Source organism: Mus musculus, chromosome 9, assembly GCF_000001635.26.
Source record: "Mus musculus strain C57BL/6J chromosome 9, GRCm38.p6 C57BL/6J".
Lineage (NCBI taxonomy): Eukaryota > Metazoa > Chordata > Mammalia > Rodentia > Muridae > Mus > Mus musculus.
Window position 1 is genome coordinate 90,165,385 of NC_000075.6, and position 22,364 is coordinate 90,187,748.

Sequence of the window (22,364 nt, forward strand, 5' to 3'; positions counted from 1 at the left end):
TTGACACTAGGTGCTGATGGTTTCAGCCACCATAGTCTTCTGGTAGGCATGACTAAGAATTACTCATCTTTTAATTCTCTTTGCTTATCTTTTGACATGGTTTAAGGTTGAGGAGGTGACTTGGTTCCTACCGTGCATGCTGAGCAAGTCTGAGGGCCTGACGTTTACAATGGGCTGTCTCTGATGAAGATCTCTCTCATCCCAGTCCATTCCAGTCTAAGCAAGGCAGTGTCTCCATCCTTTGCTTGGACTTTCTCTATACTGTGCCAGGGTGAGAGGCTGTGGATGCCTTGTGTCAGCCTCTCTCTTTGATGGGGTTAGGGTAGTGTCTTTTGCATTTCCCTGGACTTTGGAACACCAAATGCTTCCAAACAGTTAGTATCCAGGGCATACGCCAGGTGTCGTGAACCCAGCATTTCATAACAGAAATGAGCAAACAAGGCTGGTGGAAAGACAGATTTGTTTAGAGATAATGGGCTCTTGGCCCGTTTATTGCTTTTTCCACCTTGGTTAGAGATGAAGTTCTTCACTGAAATACATGCACGATACTGAACAGGCAACCTGTCTATACTCAGCCTCAGTGTCTGCCACAGTAGTAAGTAGTGGGGACAGAGACAGATGGGGAGCACAGGTTTCAAAGGACTCACTGCTTCTCTCCAGCCCCCTTTGACAGGTATGGATTTAGGTCTGATGTGTGTAGATAACAAAACTTCAAGGAAGGCTTGGAATGGAAATTGTGTGTGTGTGCAGGGGTAAAGATCATATAATTTTTAGACATTAGAAATTAACTAATTTTTCCCAATATATGTGCCAATAAATAGAACAGGCCTGCAGTCTATGGTCAAGGGGTAGTAGTCTCAAATACTCTTATTAGGGTGCCAGGGCAGCAAGCATGCTAGCCACTGAAAGGACCCAGTTAGAACCCCTGGGAAGGTACGATTACACAGCCTATACATCATGGGACCCTAGAACCCCAAACCTACAGTAGAGCAGTCTGTTGGCTAGGTCTTATGTGCCTGTAGCTTTTCAAAGCTCTGTAGGTACCACTGAAGGTCAGTCAAGTTCACTCCCAGTGAGAGATTTCTATCTTTCCCCACAGTCCAGTTCCCTGAGGCTTTTGCTATAAAAAAAAAAAAAAAAAAAAAAAAAAAAGCTTCTTCATCCTCCTTTGTGGAGATGCTGATTCAGTGAGTCTGGGATGGGGCCTGGGAATTTGTTTTTAAGAAATTCTTGTCCAGGAAGTCTGGGAACTCTTTGCACTTCCCACCCCCTGAAGTTCATTGATTGGAAAGACTTGCTAAGAGCCACACAGCGATTCTTCCCAGCTCGCTCGTCTGTGACTCTCAGAGAGGTCAGGGCAGCCGTGGGCAAAGGGCCAGGTCTTGAGTAGGGGCGCACCATTGGCATGTGAGTGGCACCCTGTGTGAGTTTTGGCAGCAGGTGGAGGGAGGGCTTGACTCTGTAACATGGCCATAGTTGAGCCTCTGGGTAGACTTAGTCTCCCAACTTGGCAGGTGGCAGCAAAGAGCTCAGGCTATGTCTGCATGATACTTGGGCCAGAACATTTCTCTGGGCCTGAGGGGTCAGGTATCTGGCTGAAAAACCTCAGTGAATCAGAGCAGCAAGTTTCCTGGCTGTGCCTGGAGTCTAGGAACTGTGGAGAGGGAAAGGGCTAGGGGACAAGGGAAGATCAGGGGGCTCCCAGCACCAATGTAGGTAGGTGTGCAGAAAAAAAGTTTTTGAGAGTCTTAAATAACTCGGTTTGCACTCATGCTCTGTATGCTGCTAAGAATGACCTTGGGTCTCTGACCTTCATTTCTCCCTTCCCAGATGCTGGGATTGCAGGTGTTTGCCATCAGTTTTGCAAAGCTGGTGATTACACTCAGGCTCACACACTTGTATGCATGCTATCCATCACTCTGCCGTCGGAGCCGTATCCCTGAGATTCCTTCTGAAGGCTAGCTATGGACTTCTAGGAAACCTGTCTAGTCAAATTTCTTCATACCGATGGCGAGAAAGGACAGCTGTCTGAGAGTATAGATGGATAGTACTGAAGAGAAGCCATTTGGGAAACAGGGTCAGGTCTTCATTCCCTCATTCTCAGTGTGTGGCTTTAGCTTACTCTGCCTCTCGGAGTCCTCATTTACTCTCTTACCTGGCAGGCAGTCTGATATACCTTATTCTTGGTGCCCTAACCTAGAGTCTTCAGCCTGAGGGAACCACAAATTCCAGGAAGCAATGAACCTGGATTGGAAAATATAACACCCACAACTTTTATAACCTCAAGTGATATTTAGCATTTTTTTTTGATTATAGATAAGATTAACACACTTAATTTATGAGGTATGAATATTTAATTAGGAACATTATCAGTGAATCCCAACATTAACACATATGTGTGGAGGCCAGAGGACAATATTGGGTATCGTCTTTAGGGATGACATTCACTTTCATTGAGACAGTGCTTATCATCTGGCTGGAGCTAGCCATTTTAGCTGGGCTGGCTGGCCACGGAGTCCCAGGGGTCCCCAGCCTCCACCTCCCTAGTGCTGGGATTACCTAGTGTGCATTACCTGGCCCGGATATTTATGTCGTTCTGGGGATTGAACTCCCGCTTGCAAGGCAAGCACCTTACTCACTGACCTACCTTCCCCAGCTCTCCAAGTACATTTTTTTTTTTAAAGATTTATTTATTTATTATATGTAAGTACACTGTAGCTGTCTTCAGACACTCCAGAAGAGGGCGCCAGATCTTGTTAGGGATGGTTGTGAGCCACCATGTGGTTGCTGGGAATTGAACTCAGGACCTTCAGAAGAACAGTCGGGTGCTCTTATCTGTTGAGCCATCTCACCAGCCCGTACATTTTTTTTCTTAACTTAAAAAATCATTTTATTTTGTGTATGCTAAGTGCATGGATGTGTACCACATAGGTACGGGGGACTGAGGAGGACAGAAGAGAATACTAACCCCCCTGAAACTGAAGCCACAGGTATTTGTGACCCACCATGTGTGTGCTGGGAACTGAAACCAGGTCCTCTGCGCAGAAGTGTATGCCTTAACTGCCAACCCTTCTCTCGAGCCCTGCAAGTAGTTTTCTTGTCTCGCTGATGTAGATACTTTGGAGTGAGCTTTTGCTCATCAGCACTTCAAAAATTACCACAGTTGCTAGTGTTGCCATTAGAGCTTGCTTAATGACTTCTATGACCACACAATTCTTCACTCCACCTTCAAGGTTATTTTGAGAGTTGTAATTCCATATGGTGGATATATATAATTTTTGGTCTTCCTTGTATCTTAGGCATGTACAAATGGTTTTCTAAAAAGCAATGCATGGAAAACAAACAAAGAGACAAATAAACACCATGAAGAATGTTTTTCCTTCCTGGAAAATCTAAGAGTGATGGAGAGAGTGATTTCCAACCCCTCAGGGCTTAAGCTGAGGTCTTCAGGCTTTCTCTGGCTCATAAGCTCTTGCTTCACAGGGACTCTTTCAAAGAAAGAAGTCAAAGGTGCTCCACTGAGACAGGGTAGAGAGACACCAGAGGGCCCCATCTAGATGGTTCTCCTCCCTAACCCAGGAGGGCAATGGATATGTGCATATCCCACAGGCATCTGCGGACACACCCCACCAGGCTAGTAACAATCCCAATAATGTCTGCTGAGTCTAGTGGGCCAGGCGCTGCTGTGTGTCTGTGGCTTAGTGTGATCAGCCCTCAGAAGAGCCCCTGAAATGTACGTTCTGCTGTTATTCCATTCTACACATTCATTCAACAAACATTTCCTGAAAGACAACTGTGTTCTAAACGCCTCTAGCACTTAAATCCGTCAACAAACAATATGAAGATTTTTACCTTCCTAGAAGTGACTTTGGGAGGGGGGAGGAAACAAAGGGACACATAACAAAAATGTTAAGTGACAGGGTGTGTCATTGCTATGGGGGGAAATAAAGCAGGGGAGGGGGGCATGGAAAGCCAGTGAGTCATACTATTAAAATAAAATGGCCAAGAGAGGCCTCACAGAGAGATGTTTGAGCATGGGCTTTAAGGAGGATATCATGCGTGAGCTATGTTAGAAACAGACACAATTCAAGAGGTTACATCAAATTTGTTGGCTGTAATTCACTGAATATTCTTTACTTAAATCAGTTGGTACTCATAGTCAGCAGCAAACAGGTTCTCTCTCTCTCTCTCTCTCTCTCTCTCTCTCTCTCTCTCTCTCTCTCTCCCTCCCTCCCTTCCTCCCTCCCTCCCTCCTTCCTTCTCCCCCCCCACCCGTGTGTGTGTGTGTGTGTGTGTGTGTGTGTGTGTGTGTGTGTGTGCACACGCATGTGTGTAGAAGTCGGAGAGGACAACTTTGGGTGTCATCTTAAAGACTTCTGTCCACTTCCTTTGAGATAGAGTCTCAATGATTTGGTTAAGATGACTGGCTTGGCAGGAAGTCTATGGATTTTCCTGTCTGCCTGCCTCAGTTCTGGGATTACAAATACAGGCCACCACACCTGGTTTTTTAAACCATGGCTGTGGGGATCGAACTCCGGTCCTTGCGCTTGCATGGTAAGCACTTTACCCACTGAGCCATCCATCCTAGCCCCTAGTCTCATCTTAATTACTAACATGAACTCTTGCTGGCACACTATCCTTCACACTATTCTGTATAAGTGTTACAGAATGGGTTAAAGAGGCAGCCAGCTTCAAAGCAGGACCAAATACGATTCATGAACTGCAACTCATTTGCAACTCAGAGCTAGCAAATGCGGGTCCAGGTGACAGCAGTTTTGAGTGTCAGTTTTAAATGGGCCATATGGCCCTGACAGAAATAACTGCTTGAACTGAATCCCCAGGACAGATGAAGGTCCCTCACCGTGGCAGCTTTCCTGGACAAGGCTCGTGATGGTGGGTCAGTGTGCCTGCCATGTTCAATCTTGGGGCTCCTTTAAAGTGCAAAGTGAGAAGGTTCCATCTGGTGTGACAAGCTCCCACATCTGGTGTTTCTGGTATTATTTTGATGTATTCACATCAAAATGGCACAAATAAGTTAAGTTAGTTCTCAGTCCTCGAAATGCTGGCAATAGCATTCGTTCACTTGTATGAGCAGGAGGTAGTTTTTCTACCTTGATGTTTGTACTCAGAATGGTGTGACTCTTGGTGAAGACAGTTACTAACTGAGGATCGGGTTTGGCTTGAAAGCTGCTGTTCTGACATCATACCTCAGAGCAGTGGCGAAAGAAGATGGTGGAAGATAGAGGGTAGGTTGTTCACACACAGGGAACAACAATGCAAAACCTGAGGTGGGGACACATCTGGCTTGCTGAGTAACATCTCGAGGCTGGGAGGTCTAGCAGAGGGAAGTTGGAGATGAGATTGGAGAGACCTCCTTGCCTAGGGCCTCATGTGCCACTGATGGAATATTGCACTGCACTCTAAGTGGGATGGGGGTAGCCGCAGTGTCATAGGCACAGTTAAGATCATGGCTCCTTCTGGTTGCTATGTTGAAATGAGTTGATAAAGGACTCCTGATGTTTAAGCCCGGAGATTAGATGGGTTCAGGAGTTACTGTAGGAGTTCAGATGGAGAAACTGAGGCATGGAATGATGAGACAGCAAAGATGGTAAAAAAGCATGGGAAAAGCCGGGCGTGGTGGCGCACGCCTTTAATCCTAGCACTCAGGAGGCAGAGGCAGGCGGATTTCTGAGTTTGAGACCAGCCTGGTCTACAGAGTGAGTTCCAGGACAGCCAGGGCTACACAGAGAAAACCCGCCTCAAAAAAATCAAACAACCCAACCTTCCCCCTAAAAACAACAAACAAACAAAACACCTTGGGGAAGAGTTTTTTTTTTTTTTTTTTTTTTTTTTTTTTTTTAATATGCGGTATTGTTATGTAGTGGGGGATGCCCTCCTACTTGATATAAGGTCTCAGTCTCCTAAAGCTCCTGAGTGCTGTGATTACAAGTTTTCTTCACCATGCTTAGCCATGATAGGAATTTGCATCTAAGTATCCTGCCATCTCTTAGCTGACCCTTCTCTAGTTTCTGGTGATCGGCTAAAACCCTGAGTCTGCCTTGGACCTGAATGTTACTTTCTCTCTGCAGGTCTTGTGACTGAGGGCCGGGCGGGTTTGGACATCGTGCACCCGGTGCGAGTGGATGCTGGAGGCTCCTTCCTGTCCTATGAGCTGTGGCCACGGGTGCTGCGCAAGCGCGATGTGTCCACCACGCAGGCTTCGTCTGCTTTCTACCAGCTGCAGTACCAAGGGCGGGAACTGCTTTTCAACTTGACCACCAACCCTTATCTGATGGCTCCCGGCTTTGTGAGTGAGATTCGACGTCACAGCACTTTAGGCCATGCGCACATCCAAACCAGTGTCCCAACCTGCCATTTGCTTGGTGATGTCCAGGACCCGGAGCTGGAAGGAGGCTTTGCAGCCATTAGCGCCTGCGATGGCCTAGTGAGTTTTCTGGGATGCTCGTGGGGAGGGCTGGGGTTGGTGTAACAACATTGACTCTGTCTGATGGCTTTGCTCAGTATACCTTTCCTGTGTCACCTCTGTGTTCATAAAGGAGACAGAAATGACAGTGTAGACTTCCTTGTTCTGAAGGACAGAAAACTGGAAGGTTTTCGGTGCTCCAGAATCCTTGTTTGCCTTGGGCAACTCACTCTGTAGACCAGTTTGTCCATGAACTCAGAGATCCTCCCGCCTCTGCCTCTAAAGTGCTAGGATTCAAGGTGTGCGCCACTAATGGTCTAGCTTTATTTGTTTGTTTGTTTGTTTTGGGATCCAATTCTTGAAGTTCTGAAAATGTCCTGGGTAGGAAGGAAGCTGCTACCCCAGAGACCGCAACCCCCCCCCCCCCCCCATGGAAAGAGTTTGCAGAGGCTAAATAAGCCGTTGGCTCCTTTTCCCCTGGGGTGCCAGTTAGGAGTGATTTTCTGCAAACTGAACCCTTTGTATTTTAGCCTTACAGTCCAGACTAGAGACACCAGAAACCCCTCTCTTCCTTCCTCTGCTAGCCTCTAAGACAGTTTCTAATTGCTCGTGGGATGCCACTACCCAAAGGCTACAGTGCCTACAGTTTAGGTAGCACTCATTTACTTTCTGCACCGTCAAGTGCCCAAGCGTGTATAGCAGGAATGGGGATACACAGCCACAGCCACAGCCATCCGCTGCTTCCAAAGGATTCTCGTCATAATGGCTCAGGTGGAATCCGTGAGACCAGCAACAAGGTGCCTGCACCCTGAGCTGCTCAGTGTGTAGGCCTGAGAGGCCAATCTGTGCAGTAATCTATTCTGGTTAAGGAGCCTGTGTCTGCTTCTTAGGTGCACTTCCTCTCATTGAGCCTGCATGGCAGCTGAGCAGAGGAGAGCTTCCTGTTCTATAGATGAGGAAACAGTTTCCAGCAGACTTGCCTAAGGTCACCACCATTCAGGGATGGAGGCTGATTCAAAGCCCCTTCTGTATTCCCTAAAGCAGGTGTAGTTTTCAGTACTGTGGGTTTCTTAGCTTTGTGTGACCCAAGGGGTCTAATCAGTGCTAGTGGGCAGTCTAAAGACGGTGACACCGTCTTCTCTATTGGAGTCTCCAGCTTGCTACGGAGCTGGTGGATTTCCTGAATGCATCTCATGACCTTCCATTATCTATGCCAGGCAGATGTGCCCAAAGTGCTTCTGCCAGCTTCCCTTCTCTGGCCAGCTGTGGACTGGAGAAGCAGGATATCTTGGTGGTCATGGCAACTGGGTGGCTTGGGTGTGACAGAGCTGCTTTTGAAGTGATTCATTGCCTCAGGGAGACTGAAGACGTTGACAAGAAGCAATGGCCAGCTGGGAGGGGGCATGGTGGCTGGAGAAGATTGGCATTCAAAGGAGATGCAAAACATCCTGGGGGCATGGATATGGGCCACCCAATTCAGGAGGGCCGTCTGGGACTGTGTAAAATGTCATCTTTTCAGATTCCAATGCAGATCTCTTTCTCCCTCCTAATGGTGTGTGCTGGGCCAAATCCTTGGAGATGTTTCAAGAGGCTACTAGTAAGGGCTGGAGCTTTGCTTTGAAGCCCTTGGCTGTGTAGAATGGCAAGGAAAAAATTAGCAACAGCCGAGAAGGAAGGAGTTGCCCTATCTGTCTATTGTGGGTCCAGATTGTGGAGGTGGGGCTCAACTGGGCAGGGCAGGGCAGGGCAGGGGTAGGTGGAAAGGCAAGCACGTGCCAGCCCTCCACCGGTAACCCTGGTGAATTTTTCCCAGAGAGGTGTGTTCCAGCTCTCCAATGAGGACTACTTCATTGAGCCTCTGGATGGAGTTTCAGCTCAGCCTGGACATGCCCAGCCCCATGTGGTATACAAGCACCAAGGCTCTAGGAAGCAGGCCCAGCAGGGTGACTCAAGGCCTTCAGGCACCTGTGGGATGCAAGGTATGTACCCCCCTGCGGAGTTGTGTCTGGGGACTACCTGGAGACTCATGTCCTTTCTAGAAACCTCTCTGAACACCCTCATGCCCAGCTCCCTTGGACTGGAGCAGTGTTTCTCAACCTATGGGTCAAGACCCTTGGGTAGGTTAAATGACCCTTTCACAGGGGTTGCATATCAGATAGCCTGCATATCTGACATTTACATTATGATTCATAACAGTAGTAAAAATTGTTATAAAGTAGCAACAGAAATAATTTTATGGTTGGGGGTCACCACGCATGAGGAACTTTATTAAAGGGTCACAGCAGTAAGTAGGTTGGGAACCACTGGATTAGTGGGCCACAAACATTTAAACAGACATACCACCCTAGTCTTTGATGTTCCATTAACCTGTGGCATGGGCTTGACGCTTCTGCAGGTAGGACTAGCCCTCCTACTGCTACTCATCTTCCTTGTCCACGTTGATAATTCCTCTACTCTCTCTACATATTGCTTATGGTGTCTCTGACTCCGTCAATCATTCTTTCTCCAGTGGTTGGGCTGCCTATAGTCAGTTCTAGCAGGGATACTGGTAAGGACCCTCTGCCTCTCTCTCCTGCTTTGACTCCAGACTAACCAACCTGTACTATTGGGGCCTTACAGGTCAGTACCTGGGGGATCTCACCCACTTCATCTCTGTCCTTCAGTGCCCCCAGATCTGGAGCAGCAGCGAGAACATTGGGAACAGCAGCAGCAGAAACGGAGGCAGCAGCGATCAGTCAGCAAAGAGAAGTGGGTGGAGACCCTGGTAGTGGCTGATTCCAAGATGGTCGAGTACCATGGGCAGCCGCAAGTGGAGAGCTATGTGCTGACGATCATGAACATGGTGAGGTTGCTACAGTTTTTACAGGGGTGGTCAGGGTGGCAGAGGAGGGGACATTGCAATGGGACAAAAAGGGTGACATGGATAGGTATACTGACAGGCTGGCTTCCAGATGGTGAACCAAGCTCCAAGGATGAAGGAGGTCTCCAGGCTCTGAGTGTAGAGAGAAGCAGGGCCCTGGCAGGATCTCTGGAAGGGTGATGATGTGTTATAGAGCAAGTAGGGCTTCTTGGGTATTGAATTGCACTGTGCATGTCCCTCCCTTGTTCCAGACCATACAGAGTTCTGATGCACCCTGCTGGGAGGAGTGAGTGAAGGCTGGGGCCACCATAGCTCTGTGCCTGCCTGAGAGTACATGGTCTGGTTGGTTCATATGCTCTGCCCTGAACAAACCCCTCCCTGCTTTATGTCAGGATCTGTGCTAAGCTGGGGATAGACACACCTAATTAGACTAGCCCTACCTGAGACATCTACAAGCCTCCCATCTGGAAATATCTGCTCAGTTTTGGGGTCTATTAGCTGGTGATCTTGAGCAGGTCTGTGGGCTGGAGTGGACAAAGTAACACTTTGTGAGCTGGGTACATTGCTCTTGATTCCATCTGACAGTTGAGATTGCAGAGGGTCCTGGAGGTATGGACTTAGCAAGTTGTCTTAGTTAGGGTTTTTTGTTTGTTTGTTTGTTTTTTGTTTTTTCCGAGACAGGGTTTCTTTGTATAGTCCTGGCTGTCCTGGAACTCACTTTGTAGACCAGGCTGGCCTCGAACTCAGAAATCCGCCTGCGTCTGCCTCCCAAGTGCTGGGATTAAAGGCATGCTCCACCATGCCCAGTTTTAGTTAGGGTTTTGCTGTTGTGAAAAGACACCACGATCATGGCACACTCTTATAAAGGAAAACATTTCATTGAGACTGGCTTACAGTTCAGGGGTTCAGTCCATTATTGTCATGGTGGGAAGCATGGTGGCATGCAGGCAGACGTGGTGCTGAGATTTCTGCATCTGGATCAGAAGGCAGCAGGAAGAGACTGAGCCACTAGGTGTGGTTTGAGCATCTGAGACCTCAAAGCCCGTCCCCAGTGACCACTTCTGGCACCAAGGCTACACCTTCTAATAGTGTCACTCTCTATGGGACCATGGGGGCTTTTTTTCATTTGAGCTACTACACAAGTCAAAGAGGCAAGGCAGAGCCAGGCAAGGCAGTCTGGGTCTCCAAAGGTGCACCCAGTGGGGACTGTGGCTGATCCATCCCTGCCCCGCCTCCATGCTGACTGTGTTGTCAAGGCCTTCTTCCCAGACCCCTCCTTGAGGGGCAGGGAGGAACCTGCAGGCCACCAGGCTGATCCTTGCAAGCCTCCCAGGAGAAAGGATCTCTGTACTGCTGTTTGGCCCAAGGCTAGGGCTCACTTGCTGTCACCTTAAGAGAAGTGTCTCTGTGGTCAGCTAGGATGTATGGCTGTGAATCCAGGGCTCTAAAAAGGAGTTGAAGCCATGGCTGCTGTTTATCAGCTAACCTCCCAGTCCCTCTGCCCAAGTCCTCATGAGGAAGTGCAGTTCTGAGGCAGTCCTCTGATTGGACATCATCATTGGTTCCTTGCTCTTTAGGGAGGCCTCTGAAGCCTTCTGTTCAGGGGTCTCACTCGAGTCGCTTTGCTTGAGTGAGGAAGGGCAGGACAGGGTTCTCACCTCCAGGTTCTTCCCAATGTCACCCCTTAGGGGCTCAGACTGAAAGAGGTCACAGCTTGGCTAGGATCTCCTATAGTTAGCAGGATTCACCTCACCTCTTCTGTGTCCCAGGAGACAGAACCCAGTGTGTGTCCAGACTTGTGCACAGTGAGACCTAATACCTAGACTTAACAGGCTCCTGATCAGGCATTTTGCAGAGATCAGCAGTTTCTATTGGGTAGAGGTGGACTGGTTTTTTAATTCCCTGTAGGTGATTAGGGGGCTGTCATTCAGCCTGAATGTGGGGTGCTGGTAGCCCCTAGCATTACTTTATCTCCACATCTGACCTCGAGAGGATATCTGCCCTCCATTCCTCCTTTCACTGGGAAGAACAGAACCCCCGGGGCCAAGAACCTTGCCTCACCTGCCCAAAGGCCAAAGAACATGTAGGGCCTAAGGGATAGCTCTTATCAGGAGTTTAATTCCAAAAACTCACATGAAAAAAAACCAGATAAGGTGACATATGCTTGTAATTGCAGTTCTGGGGAGGCAGAAACAGGTAGATCCCTAGACCCCACCAGCTAGCCAGCATAGACTAATCAGCAAGCTTCAGGTCAAAGAAGAAGCTCTCTCAAACAAGATGGAAGCTAGAGAGAGCTTAGCAAGTAAAGGCAGTTGCCTGGAGTGCCTGGGCATCTGAGGTTGATGTCGGAGAGAACGGATGAACCCTAGAAGGTTGGCCTCTGACCTCCTCATATGTATTCGTCAAGTGAATGTCCACATTCGCATATTGCATATAGGTGTGCTAATAATAGATCAAATTAAACAAACAAGATAGTTTCTAAGGCATGGTATCCAAGGTTGACCCTCTGACGTCCACACACATGCACACATCCCTATCCAAGCTCTCCCTCTCCCCTCTCATCCCTTCTCTCTCTCTCTCTCTCTCTCTCTCTCTCTCTCTGTCTGTCTGTCTGTCTATTTATCTATCTATAAATCTACACCTGTCACCACCTTGGCTCTCAGGATACATTCATGTCTACTCCTTGGGTCCTTGGGAAGGCTGGTCTTGGCTTCCCCAGGAGAGAAAGAGAAGAGTCAGAGCCTCATGTTAAGCGGCTGTCATTCAGAGATCGGGGCTGCTGTTGGCTTTGTGGAGGGGTTGGATGGGGTCAGTATTTGCGAGTAGATCTCAAGCTATTGCCCAGAATAGGCCAGAGCCCTAGGAAGCAACCTGGAAGGATTTTGATTGTGATCTGTCACTGCCGGCTTGGGGCAGTGTGAGTGCAGGTATGGAGATGTGCAGGCACTAGTGCATACATGTCTGCAGTAATGTGTGCAGCTGGTATGCCCTCCCTTGTGTGATCACATTTGTGTGATCAGATGTGCATGGTCCCGGGTGGCTGGAGTGGGTACTGGGTTCCATTTCTTATATCCTAGTTGTAACCTGATTCCTCTCCCCGCCCCTCTTGGATAGGTGGCTGGACTCTTTCATGATCCAAGCATTGGGAACCCCATTCACATCAGCATTGTGCGCCTTATCATACTGGAAGACGAGGAGGTGAGAGGTCACATAGTCCCAAGCTGTCCCCAACAGGAAGCTTTCCAGCTCTGTGCCTTGAGTGCCCTAGGAAGGACAAGTAGAGGCCTCCTGGACCTTGACAGTGTCCTCTGATACTTCTTGTCCTTGAGACAATCTTTGTCCAGTTACAACAGAGGGGTGGAGGCTGGGAGGCCTGGTCAGTCTGTCTCTTTAATCTCTGACTCCTGTCATGGTGTGGGAGTAGATTGGGCTTAATCCCCAGAGCTCAGTATGAGTCCTGAGCCACTATTCTTCCCCTCTGCAGAAGGACTTAAAGATCACACACCATGCCGAAGAGACTCTGAAGAACTTCTGTAGGTGGCAGAAGAACATTAACATAAAGGGGGATGACCACCCACAGCACCATGACACTGCCATCCTGCTCACCAGGTATCTCACCAGGAAGGGTGGGAGTGCCTTAGAATAGCGGGCTCTCGTGCTATTGTCATAAGCAATGCAGAACCACCTTGCAGCCACCCAGGCTCTCCACGGTCATGCCTTGTCCAGTGATGTTTGGATAACTCAAGCAGGAAGTGGACAGAGGTGTAACCCAAAGGTGTGTTCAGGGCTCACTGGTTCTGCGTGTCTGTGAGTGTATGTGTGTGTGCATGTGTGTGTATGTAGTATGTGGTGTGTGTGTGTGTGTGTGTGCATGTATGTGTGTTTATGGTGTGTGTATGTGTAGTGTGAGTGTGTGTGGTGTGTGTGGGAGGGATGAATGGTGTGTGGTATATGTACTGTATGTTTGTGGACTGTATATGTATATGTGACGTGTGTGGCATATGTGTGGTGTTTATGGTATGTGTAGAGTGTTGTGCTAGTCAGTTGTGTAGGTTGGTGGTCAAGATTCCATTCCCGAGCACTGGCCTTCCAATCACTCTTATGTCCTTTGTTCTCAGTGACAGTTTTCTCCCTCTCTCCTACCTTCTGGGGATTTATTTTATTTTTCCCTCAACTTTCAAATGTTTTATTTATGTACTTGTGTGTGTTTGTGTGTATGCACACATGCATGCCACAGCACATGTATGGGGGTCAAAGGATAACTTGCAGGCATCGTTTCTTGCCTCCGATCATGTAGTTTCCAGGGACCTAACTTAGGACATCAGGCTGGCCACAGTGCCTTCACCGTTGAGCTATCTCTGGCTCAGAGTCTGTGTTTTTGAGTTCCACCTGAAGTTATCTTCCCTCTACTGGGCTGGGGCAGCTAGAAGGGTACAAAAGATTGTCCTAGGCACGTATTCCTTCTGAGGTCCCAGTGAGTGCTGTGAAGGTTGTATGTGAACAAAGGCACCTACTTTTCAAATGGCCATATGTGGGTCTGATGTCAGAGTGAGGAGAAATGACACCCTAGCTGCCCGGTCTGGGGTGGCCTGGCCTTCTCCCTGCCCTCTTGGCATTGGGCTGAGTCAGCCTGTGACCACTTCTTTCTCTGCAGGAAGGATTTGTGTGCGTCCATGAACCAGCCATGTGAAACCCTGGGCCTGTCTCATGTGTCTGGCTTGTGCCACCCTCAGCTCAGCTGTAGCGTCAGTGAGGATACTGGCATGCCACTGGCCTTCACTGTGGCCCACGAGCTAGGACACAGGTAACTCATCTTCCCTCACCTCTGGTTAGGAACCTGACTTTACCTTTTCACTCTTGGGCACCAGCCAGCAGGGCTCCTGGGTCACGAAACCTGAGGGAGTAAAACAGTTTGGGGTTACAGTTCCAACCACAAAATGCCCCAGCATTGTCTCAGTTCCTCAGCAAGACTGTTCCCCTATGAGTGGGAGAGAGGGCTGCTGGGGCATCACCGAGACCCATCTGTAGCATGTCATGTGGGAGGAGTGGGGATGGCCAGTCAGTGTGTGGAGCCTTGGCCACCTTTCTCGCCCTAGGTGCTGGCTCTTTTTCCTCCTGTCACTTGCTTCCATTCCTGCCTGCTCTGTGACCCTGGCAAGTGTCATGTCCTTTCTGGGCCTTTGTGGGCTCCATATAGACAGAGGAGGCTAGATATAGTGGTGCCACCTCTGCCTGTCCCCTGTGCCTTTTACCACCTGTGCCGGGGTTGGCGAGCGGGTGAACAGGATTGTACCAAAGCTTCATTGAGCAAGGCTCCCAGAGAGCTCTGTGGGCCAGAGGGTTTGGACTGGGTGACAGCCATGCCTGTGTTGGTGACTCCAGTCCTCCTGGCTGTGTTACTCTGGCAGGCTCTACAGCCTCTCTGAGGCTCTCTGAGATGGTGAGGACTGAGTGAGTTAGTATTATCATGAGTCCTGGTTCATAGCTGGTGCCCAGGAACGTTTTTTTTTTTTTTTGAGCCGTTCCCAAGGATGACCTCTTGAGACTTTCTGGGGACCTCTTAACTCAAGTTCACAACCTGAGGTCACCTTGGGGCCAGTGAGGTTGTAGGGTCGCAATAGACTTCCAGCAATAGACTTCCATATGTGTCTCCTGGATTGCCATTCTTGGCTAGCTCTGGGCACAAGAATGTGGCTGTGAGGATCTCAAAACAGGCTCATTTCAGGCTCAGCCTGATCCATGTAGATAAGAAACCCAGGGAATACTGCTGTCACCCCCATATTCTGTATTAGGGAAACGGAGGCTCAGAGATACTGTGTGGCTTTCTCAAGGTCATGCAGCCATTGGGTGACAGATAATTGGGAATTGGGACTGTACCCCTTGCAGGCCTCCATGGGAAGGAGGCCTGGGGGCCTCCTGCTGCTCACTCGCCCCTGGGGCCTGTGCTCTCACGCAGTTTTGGCATTCAGCATGACGGCACCGGCAATGACTGTGAATCCATTGGGAAACGGCCTTTCATCATGTCTCCACAGCTCCTGTATGACAGAGGCATTCCTCTTACCTGGTCCCGATGCAGCCGCGAGTACATCACCAGGTTCCTTGAGTAAGTCCTGGGCTTGGTGGCCAGGCCCTGTGTCTGCTGTCATTGTCCCGTGGAGGGTTGCAGTACCAAGGAGTGTGATGTGGGGGGCGGCACCTGATAGATGTGGTGCCTCAAGGGTCCTGTTGGACAGTGCACCTATGTGGAGGATAGGTAGGAGCCCAGGGGCCCCCAGCTGGGGGAGGAAGGTGAGACCACTGAAAACAGGGAGAGCTAGGAGCGTATGGAGTCTGGAAGATGCAGGGAGACACTGGAGAATTGGTGACCAGCTTCCTGGCCCAGGGAGAGCAAGCAAAGACAGCAGCAAAAGTAGAAGGATTTCTTTTCCTTCCTTCCTTTCTTACTTCGTTGAGCCATTTTTAAAACTTTATTCTAACATGCATTGGTGTTTTGCCTGCATGTATGTCTGTGGGAGGGCCTCAAAGTTCCTGGAACTGGAGTTGTAGACAGTTGTGAACTGCCATGTGGGTGCTGGGAATTGAACTTGGGTCGTCTGGAAGACTAGTCAGTGCTTTTTAACTGCTGAGCCATCTCTCCACCCTTCCTTGTTGAGCTAGTTTGTATTTCCACTGAATGTTCTAAGTAAGAAAAACGTTTAAATCTAAATTCTTTTTTTTCTCACACTTATTTAATTATTGTGGTGCATGTGTGGAGGAGGTCAGAGGACAGCTTATGGGCATTGGTTTTCTAGATACATCAGGTGTGTTCTGGGGATCTAATTCAGGTTGTCATGCAAGGGCCTTTACCTGCTGAGCCATCTCCCTGGTCTTAAATCCCACCCTCCACAACTCCTCTTCCTCCTCTTGTTTTTTAAAGTTAAGACACTTCATATTCTCTCCCTTTAGAATTTATCAGTGTGCGCATGTGCATGAGAGAGGGGGAGAGAGAAGGAGAGGGAGAGGGGGAGGGGGAGGGGGAAAGGGGAGGGAGGAAGGGAGGGAGGGAGGGAGGGAGAGAGAGAGAGAGAGAGAGAGCTCCTGCATGCCACAATATGCCACAATGCATGTATAGAAGTCAGAGAATAACTGTGTGCAGTCAGATAGAAAACCACTTAACCTGCTGAGCCACCTCTCAGGGGACACCTAACCAACTTGTTAGCACACAATCTACCATTCACTTTGACTTAGCACAGACCAGGTGTGTGATACTGTTGTTCAAATCCTGGGCCTCGAGCGTGGAAACTTTGCTCCATGTCCATTCCCTGGTGCCAGTTTTATCTGAGGTGCCAAAGTCAGCTTTTCACATACAGAATGTAGAGGGGAGAAACAGCTTCCTATTGGGAGATCTATAGCTTTGGCTATGCCTTTCCGAGTCACCGATGAAGAGCTCACTGGGGTGCGTCTGTTCTGTGGGGGGAGGGGGGGGGAAGTGAGAGCATCCTTAAATGCTAGAAACTGACTTCATGTTTCTGAGTGACTCAGGATACCCAGAGAAGACGCTACTCTCCTGGGAGAGTGTCACATCTGTCACATCTGCTGTTGTCTGTCATATCTGATAGGGCAGGGCTTGCTGGTGACCCAGTCTTCACTGTGCAAAGGGACACTTAGTGTCCCTTTCTCTGTAGGATCCTCCACTATGGGCCCTGCCTGTGACTGGGCTTCCTAGGCTAGATCTACCTGGGTCTTTGGAGTAGAAACCTTCAGATTAGCTCTGCTGGCCCCAGATAGATAAGGTGCTCTGAGATCCCGGGTCTTCCAGTCCTCTGCTTCTCCATCATTTCTCCTCACAGGCTTTAGCTCTCAGCTTCTGTCACTTTCCCAAGTCAGCTACCGATTGGCCATCTGCTTTCCAGCTTCTAGAATTCCGTCGACATCTCTCATCTGCTGTCATCGCTTCCCTCTTCTCCTCTTCTCCGGGTGGAGTTATGTTTTGTTTATTCCTCAAATGTCAGGGTAGAAAAGCTTTAGCAGAGACAGGCCTGCTCAGTGTGCTGTGGTTCTCTGCAAGCCCACTCCGCACGGTGGTAGCCTGATGCGTGCCTAGGGCCTCCGGGCTAGTGAGAGCATGGGCACCGGTCTCCCCTGGAAGAGTGGTTTGTGTGAGGGGTGACAACTGGAGACTGAGTTTGGAGAGTTGAGTTTGGTGACTAAAACTTGGACACTGGCCCAGTCGCCTCGTGTTGGCAGATGAGTTACATTAGCCCTTAAGCCTCCAAAAATGGCTTGATCATGATGGACAATCTCAGTGTTTGCAGGGAGGATTAACCGAGAAAGCATGAGGCACGCTTAGCACAGTGCCTACCACACACTGCGCGGTCAGTACATGGCCGTGGTTGCTATTACTATTTCTGCAGTTACCAAGTGGTTGACCTCGTGAACTTGAACCAGAGAAGTAGCCTGGGGTTGGGGAGGAGATGAGTCTCCCCCAGAGAGGGGCAGGGAATGAGATTGCTTGGGAAATCAGAAGAGTGGGGACCCTGAAACACCCGCAGGGCTTTTTCCCAGCTGCCCCACCCAGCGTGCCACCCAGCACCCTGGCTCTGGGACAGACAGCTGAACAGGCCCGTCTCTGTGTTCTTTTAGCTGCTGGAATGTATGAGAGCCTTGGCCAGGGACCTGGGCCAAGGGTAGGAGGAGAGGGCATGAGGCCTGCATTGCAGACGGAAATGGGACCCACCACCTGAAGGTGCGAGAGAGAGAGAGAGAGAGAGAGAGAGAGAGAGAGAGAGAGAGAGAGAGAGAGAGAGAGACTGGCATACCAGGGCAGGGCACACTTCTCTGCTCTATCTGTGAGTGACAGGCAAGGAGAGCAAAGTCCAGGAGAAGGGGAAGTCAGAGGGACCCTCCACAACAGGCAGAGTGGCTGTCCTATCTTCCATCCACGAGCTCCTTGCTGGAGGGGGACAGGAGATAGTTTTTGCCCAATAGGGTGGGGATCTGAAGGAGTGGGAGCTGAATGGGAGGTACAGCAGTGTTTCCACAGCTTGGGAAACTCTCAGCACAATGTACAGACCACCCACCATCCCTATGTGAACACACTCCTCTGTTCCCAGCAAATGTCTGCTTCTCGAGCCAGTAGACTGAGACATGGCTTGCCCTTGCCGGGTCACATATAGAATTTGCAGGCTCTCACCATGCAAAGAGGAGAGCACAATAACTCAAGGGGACAAGTGCATAGCATCAGTTTGGTGTGTGTGTGTGTGTGTGTGTGTGTGTGTGTGTGTGTGTGTGTGTGTGTGCTATAGGTAGGTATAGAGGGACAGAGGCTCTCTTAGAGTCAGGGACACACTCTGAGGGCTTTTAGAGCTGACACTGAAGCTAGGTGGGAGAGGAAGCTGGGCATAGGGGTAGCTGAGCGGAGGCAGGACCTAGGGAACCCGACAGGGTGAAGGATCAGGGTGTGGCAATGGGTGAAATGGAGTCTGCTAGTCTAAGACAGCTGATGAGGGAGTGAAAGTGGTACACAGGCATAGACAGCTCTTTGCTATATCCAGGTGACAGTAAGGCTTCTCGAGTCACCACTCGTCTATTCCGACCCTATGTGGGGTGGCTCAGCCCTGCCATAATTAGCACAAGGAAGAGTCCTGAAGGGACAGCTGATGGGTGTGGGGACCTTGGCGTGTGTCCGGCTGTGGGAGGAGCCTGGCAGTGAGCCAGCCAGAGGAAGGAACGGCCGCCCCCTCTGACTTTTCCCAAGCAGACTCTGCTGTGGGTACTTCTGTAGCTTGGGGTCAGTCTCTTACACATGAGGATGTGAAGGTCCAGAGAGGGTGGTAGCTCAAGGCCATAGGACGGAAAGGCCAGCTGCCAGCTGCTCCTGTAACCTTCTCCCAAGCTGAGATCACTGTGGATACTTTTATAGCTTGGGACCAGCCCCTTAGACATGAGGATGTAATGATTCAGAGAGGCTTCGGGGTAAAAACAGAGGCCACATAACACCCTCAGTCAATTAGAATGGTAGGCTACGATCTCTCTAGCTGTCCAGCATCAAGTTGATCGGGACCTTTCCCCGCAGGAAGTTGGCACAGTGTCACAAGGGACTAGTGTCCCCTCTCCCTCCCTCTGACAGATTCTACTTCTGTATTTCTTCCTGAGACATTTCCTTCTGCCTACTCCAACCAGGATGAATCTTGTCCCCAAGTCTCCCTGGCTTGGGGTTGTCCTTATCTCTCACTGTGTCCCACAGATCTTAGCTCCACTGCTTCCAACCAAGTCCTTTCTGCCTGGTTGACCTAGGTGCCTGTTTCTGTGGCTCAATTCTCTTTAGGCTCTGGGCCCTGGACCCTCCTCCCATTCCAGAAGGACCAAAAAACGAGCCCCAGGAGGCTGGCAGCATGCTCCTACTCTCCCGTTTCCAGACAACCTCACTGTCAGGGCAGAGATGGTTGGGTGGGACTTGGGAGGCCATTCCCAAGAGCCCTGTTGCCCCCTTGCTCCTTGCCTGCTGGCGGCACTACATCGGAAGGAGTGTGTGATGGTCATGGGCTGGCCCTGCTCATGCTGGCCCATTCTCTTGTCACTGTCCTGGAATGCTGACTAGGGGAAGGCAGAAGAAATGGGCAGTAAGAAGCAGAGGGCTGGTCCCTCGGGTCAGGATATGAGGTGGCTGGGTAGCTTTTCCTCAGAGGTCTCTTGTTGTGGCAGCTGAGGTGTGACAGTTTCCAGAGCCTGGCCCAAGGGTCCCAGCAGGAGCTGCAGGAGCTAAGAGCATAACCACTTGAGGATTGGGTGGACCAGGCCTTTGGAAGATAGGTGCCAGAGTCTCTGTGGTGGGGCACGTGCCAAGGCCTGCCTGTGGGGGTGGGGTATTTGTCAGCTGGCTGGAGATCTGGCCAGATGAGAGAGGTCTTCAGGGCCACCTTGGAAGGCTGGGGTCACATGACCTGCTGGCTAGGTGGAAGACTGTCATTTTCTCACCAGGTTCACAAGTCCTTCCTAGCTCTTCTACCCAGGCTTCTCCCATGGGTCTCAGGCTGCACTCGTGCCCTAGGGACCTCAAGTTATTCTCTCTTCCTTTTTTTTTTCCAGCCGTGGGTGGGGCCTGTGCTTAGATGACCGTCCATCCAAGGATGTCATTGCACTCCCCTCGGTGTTGCCCGGTGTCCTGTATGATGTGAACCACCAGTGCCGCCTTCAGTATGGGTCTCACTCTGCCTACTGTGAGGACATGGATGTGAGTGAGGGCATGAGAGGCATAGGCGGGTGGCCCTCACCAATCTGACAATGCCAGGCTCAGAGAAACTCTGCCTGGCTTGGGGGGTGGTGCCTTCAAGGGGCATGGTAATACCTAATGTGACTTGTGGCCGAGGCCTGGCTTTGGATGGGCACAGGCTCAGGTCTGGATTCTATGTCAACCCTTAGGTGACTTTGAACAAGTCCCTCAGCTCTCTGGACTTGGCATAGAAGAAGGGAAAAAAAAAATCAGCCCTTCAGGGTCCCAGAGAGGTTCTTGTAAAAATATGACCTGACCTTCTATCTTGAATGTTTCAGGAGGTATAGCCTGGGGCTGGAAGAGGTGGCCAGCTGGAGACAGCTGTCTGCACCAACCCAGCCTGGAGGGCAGCCCCTTTCAAAGGCCCCATGATATCATGTGACTGAGGGAGAGGGGCCAAAGGAGTCTCGAGTTTGCACACTCACAGGATGGGCTGTCCCTGTGGAAATGTGTCCGGGGTGTTCTTGGGGGACCGTAGGGACAGAGCGGGTGCTGTCCCTGGGGAACGTGTCTGAGGGTAATGTATGTGCCTCTTTGCAGGATGTCTGCCACACACTATGGTGCTCTGTGGGGACCACCTGTCACTCCAAGCTGGATGCGGCTGTGGATGGCACGAGCTGTGGGAAGAATAAGGTGCGTGGGAAACCTCAAGCCTGTCGGAGTATGGGGTCTGGGAGGCTGTCTTTCCTCTGCCCGTGCCTAGCTAGACTTCCCCCAGGGTCAATTTTAGCTTACCATCTCGAGCTGTTCTTAATTGACATTCAGCCTTCACTGGCCCTAATTGCCATTCCAATTCACATCCTGGCCCAGTCAACATGGGTTTTATTTTATTCTTTATGGTCACCCAGCTTCACCATGGCGTCTGTGTTGTGGGTGACCATAAAGTCTCTCTTACACCTTCCATCCTCCTCTGTCTTTTGACACTGTCTTACCTACTTTGATCTCAATGGGGTGAGGATGATTGACAGGTGTCGGGGGTCTGCCCCCCATATGTCTCAGTAGTGGTGTCTCAAAGGAGAGTGCGTCCCTGAGGGCTTCCAGCCCGAGGCGGTGGACGGTGGCTGGTCCGGTTGGAGTGCCTGGTCTGACTGCTCGAGGAGCTGTGGCGTGGGTGTACGGAGTTCTGAACGACAGTGCACGCAGCCTGTGTGAGTGTGGGGCCCAGGCTGGGAGAGAGGATCCGAATGGAGCCAGCTGAGAGCAGAGACTGCCTCTGTTTCAGCCTCCATCTCTCAGAAGTGTCCTTGGAATGGTCAAGTCCAGTGTCTAAGCCACCACGGGCCACTCCCAGGGAGTGTTCTGGAAGCGTTGCTCAGAGCTGACACGATAGCCAAGAGGGGAGTGCTCTCCAAGAGCCGGGGGAGATGCACAGAGACCTTGCTGCAAAGGCAGTGGCTGCAGGGAGGAGGATGCAAAGGTGAATGCTTAGAACCAGGGAGGCTTAGGGTCTAGGTCCTCTGTCCCCACACAAGTGCCTTCCTTCTCCATGGCTCCTCTGGGCCTCAGTTTGGTGCTAATAGGTACTAGCAGAGCCTTCCTAGTCAAGTTGTCATTGGGTAAAGTCAGGTAATATGGGGAAGGCACGGAACCTTCCTTGTGCTGCGGGAAACGCCCAGCACAAGCTGAGATTGTATCTGAGATTGGCTGCAGCTGAGAGAATGGGGCAGTACTGGTGGGGTGGCTGTAGCTTCGGGTGAGCCTTCTCATCTAAAGGGGGCTTTAGGAGACTTAATGAAACAAGGGGCAGACTGGCTTGGCCCCACTGGGCAAACTTCTTTGCTTGGCTGCCAGGGAGGTGGAATTCACAGCCAGTTCCATCTGAGGGATGG

The 22,364-nt window shown here is 50.4% G+C and overlaps 1 protein-coding gene across 10 annotated transcripts in view; it reads left to right on the forward strand.

Moving 5' to 3' along the window:
* Adamts7 (a disintegrin-like and metallopeptidase (reprolysin type) with thrombospondin type 1 motif, 7) overlaps nt 1–22,364 on the forward strand; it is a 37,199-nt gene that overhangs the window by 2,481 nt on the left and 12,354 nt on the right. For 6 of the 10 annotated variants that reach the window (XR_003947760.1, XM_006510760.2, NM_001326351.1 and 3 more), the window contains exons 2-11: nt 6,090–6,445; nt 8,238–8,403; nt 9,088–9,266; nt 12,399–12,482; nt 12,769–12,893; nt 13,939–14,088; nt 15,241–15,387; nt 20,352–20,496; nt 21,076–21,168; nt 21,538–21,683. Coding sequence is in view for 9 of the 10 variants with exons in the window: in XM_006510760.2 (XP_006510823.1) it covers nt 6,090–6,445; nt 8,238–8,403; nt 9,088–9,266; nt 12,399–12,482; nt 12,769–12,893; nt 13,939–14,088; nt 15,241–15,387; nt 20,352–20,496; nt 21,076–21,168; nt 21,538–21,683 (1,591 nt within the window). In the remaining variant the exon portion in view is untranslated. Of the gene's footprint in view, nt 1–6,089; nt 6,446–8,237; nt 8,404–9,087; nt 9,267–12,398; nt 12,483–12,768; nt 12,894–13,938; nt 14,089–15,240; nt 15,388–20,351; nt 20,497–21,075; nt 21,169–21,537; nt 21,684–22,364 lie in introns of those variants that run through there. The other 4 variants (XM_030244000.1, XM_030244001.1, NM_001326294.1 and 1 more) reach the window with 3 other exon arrangements.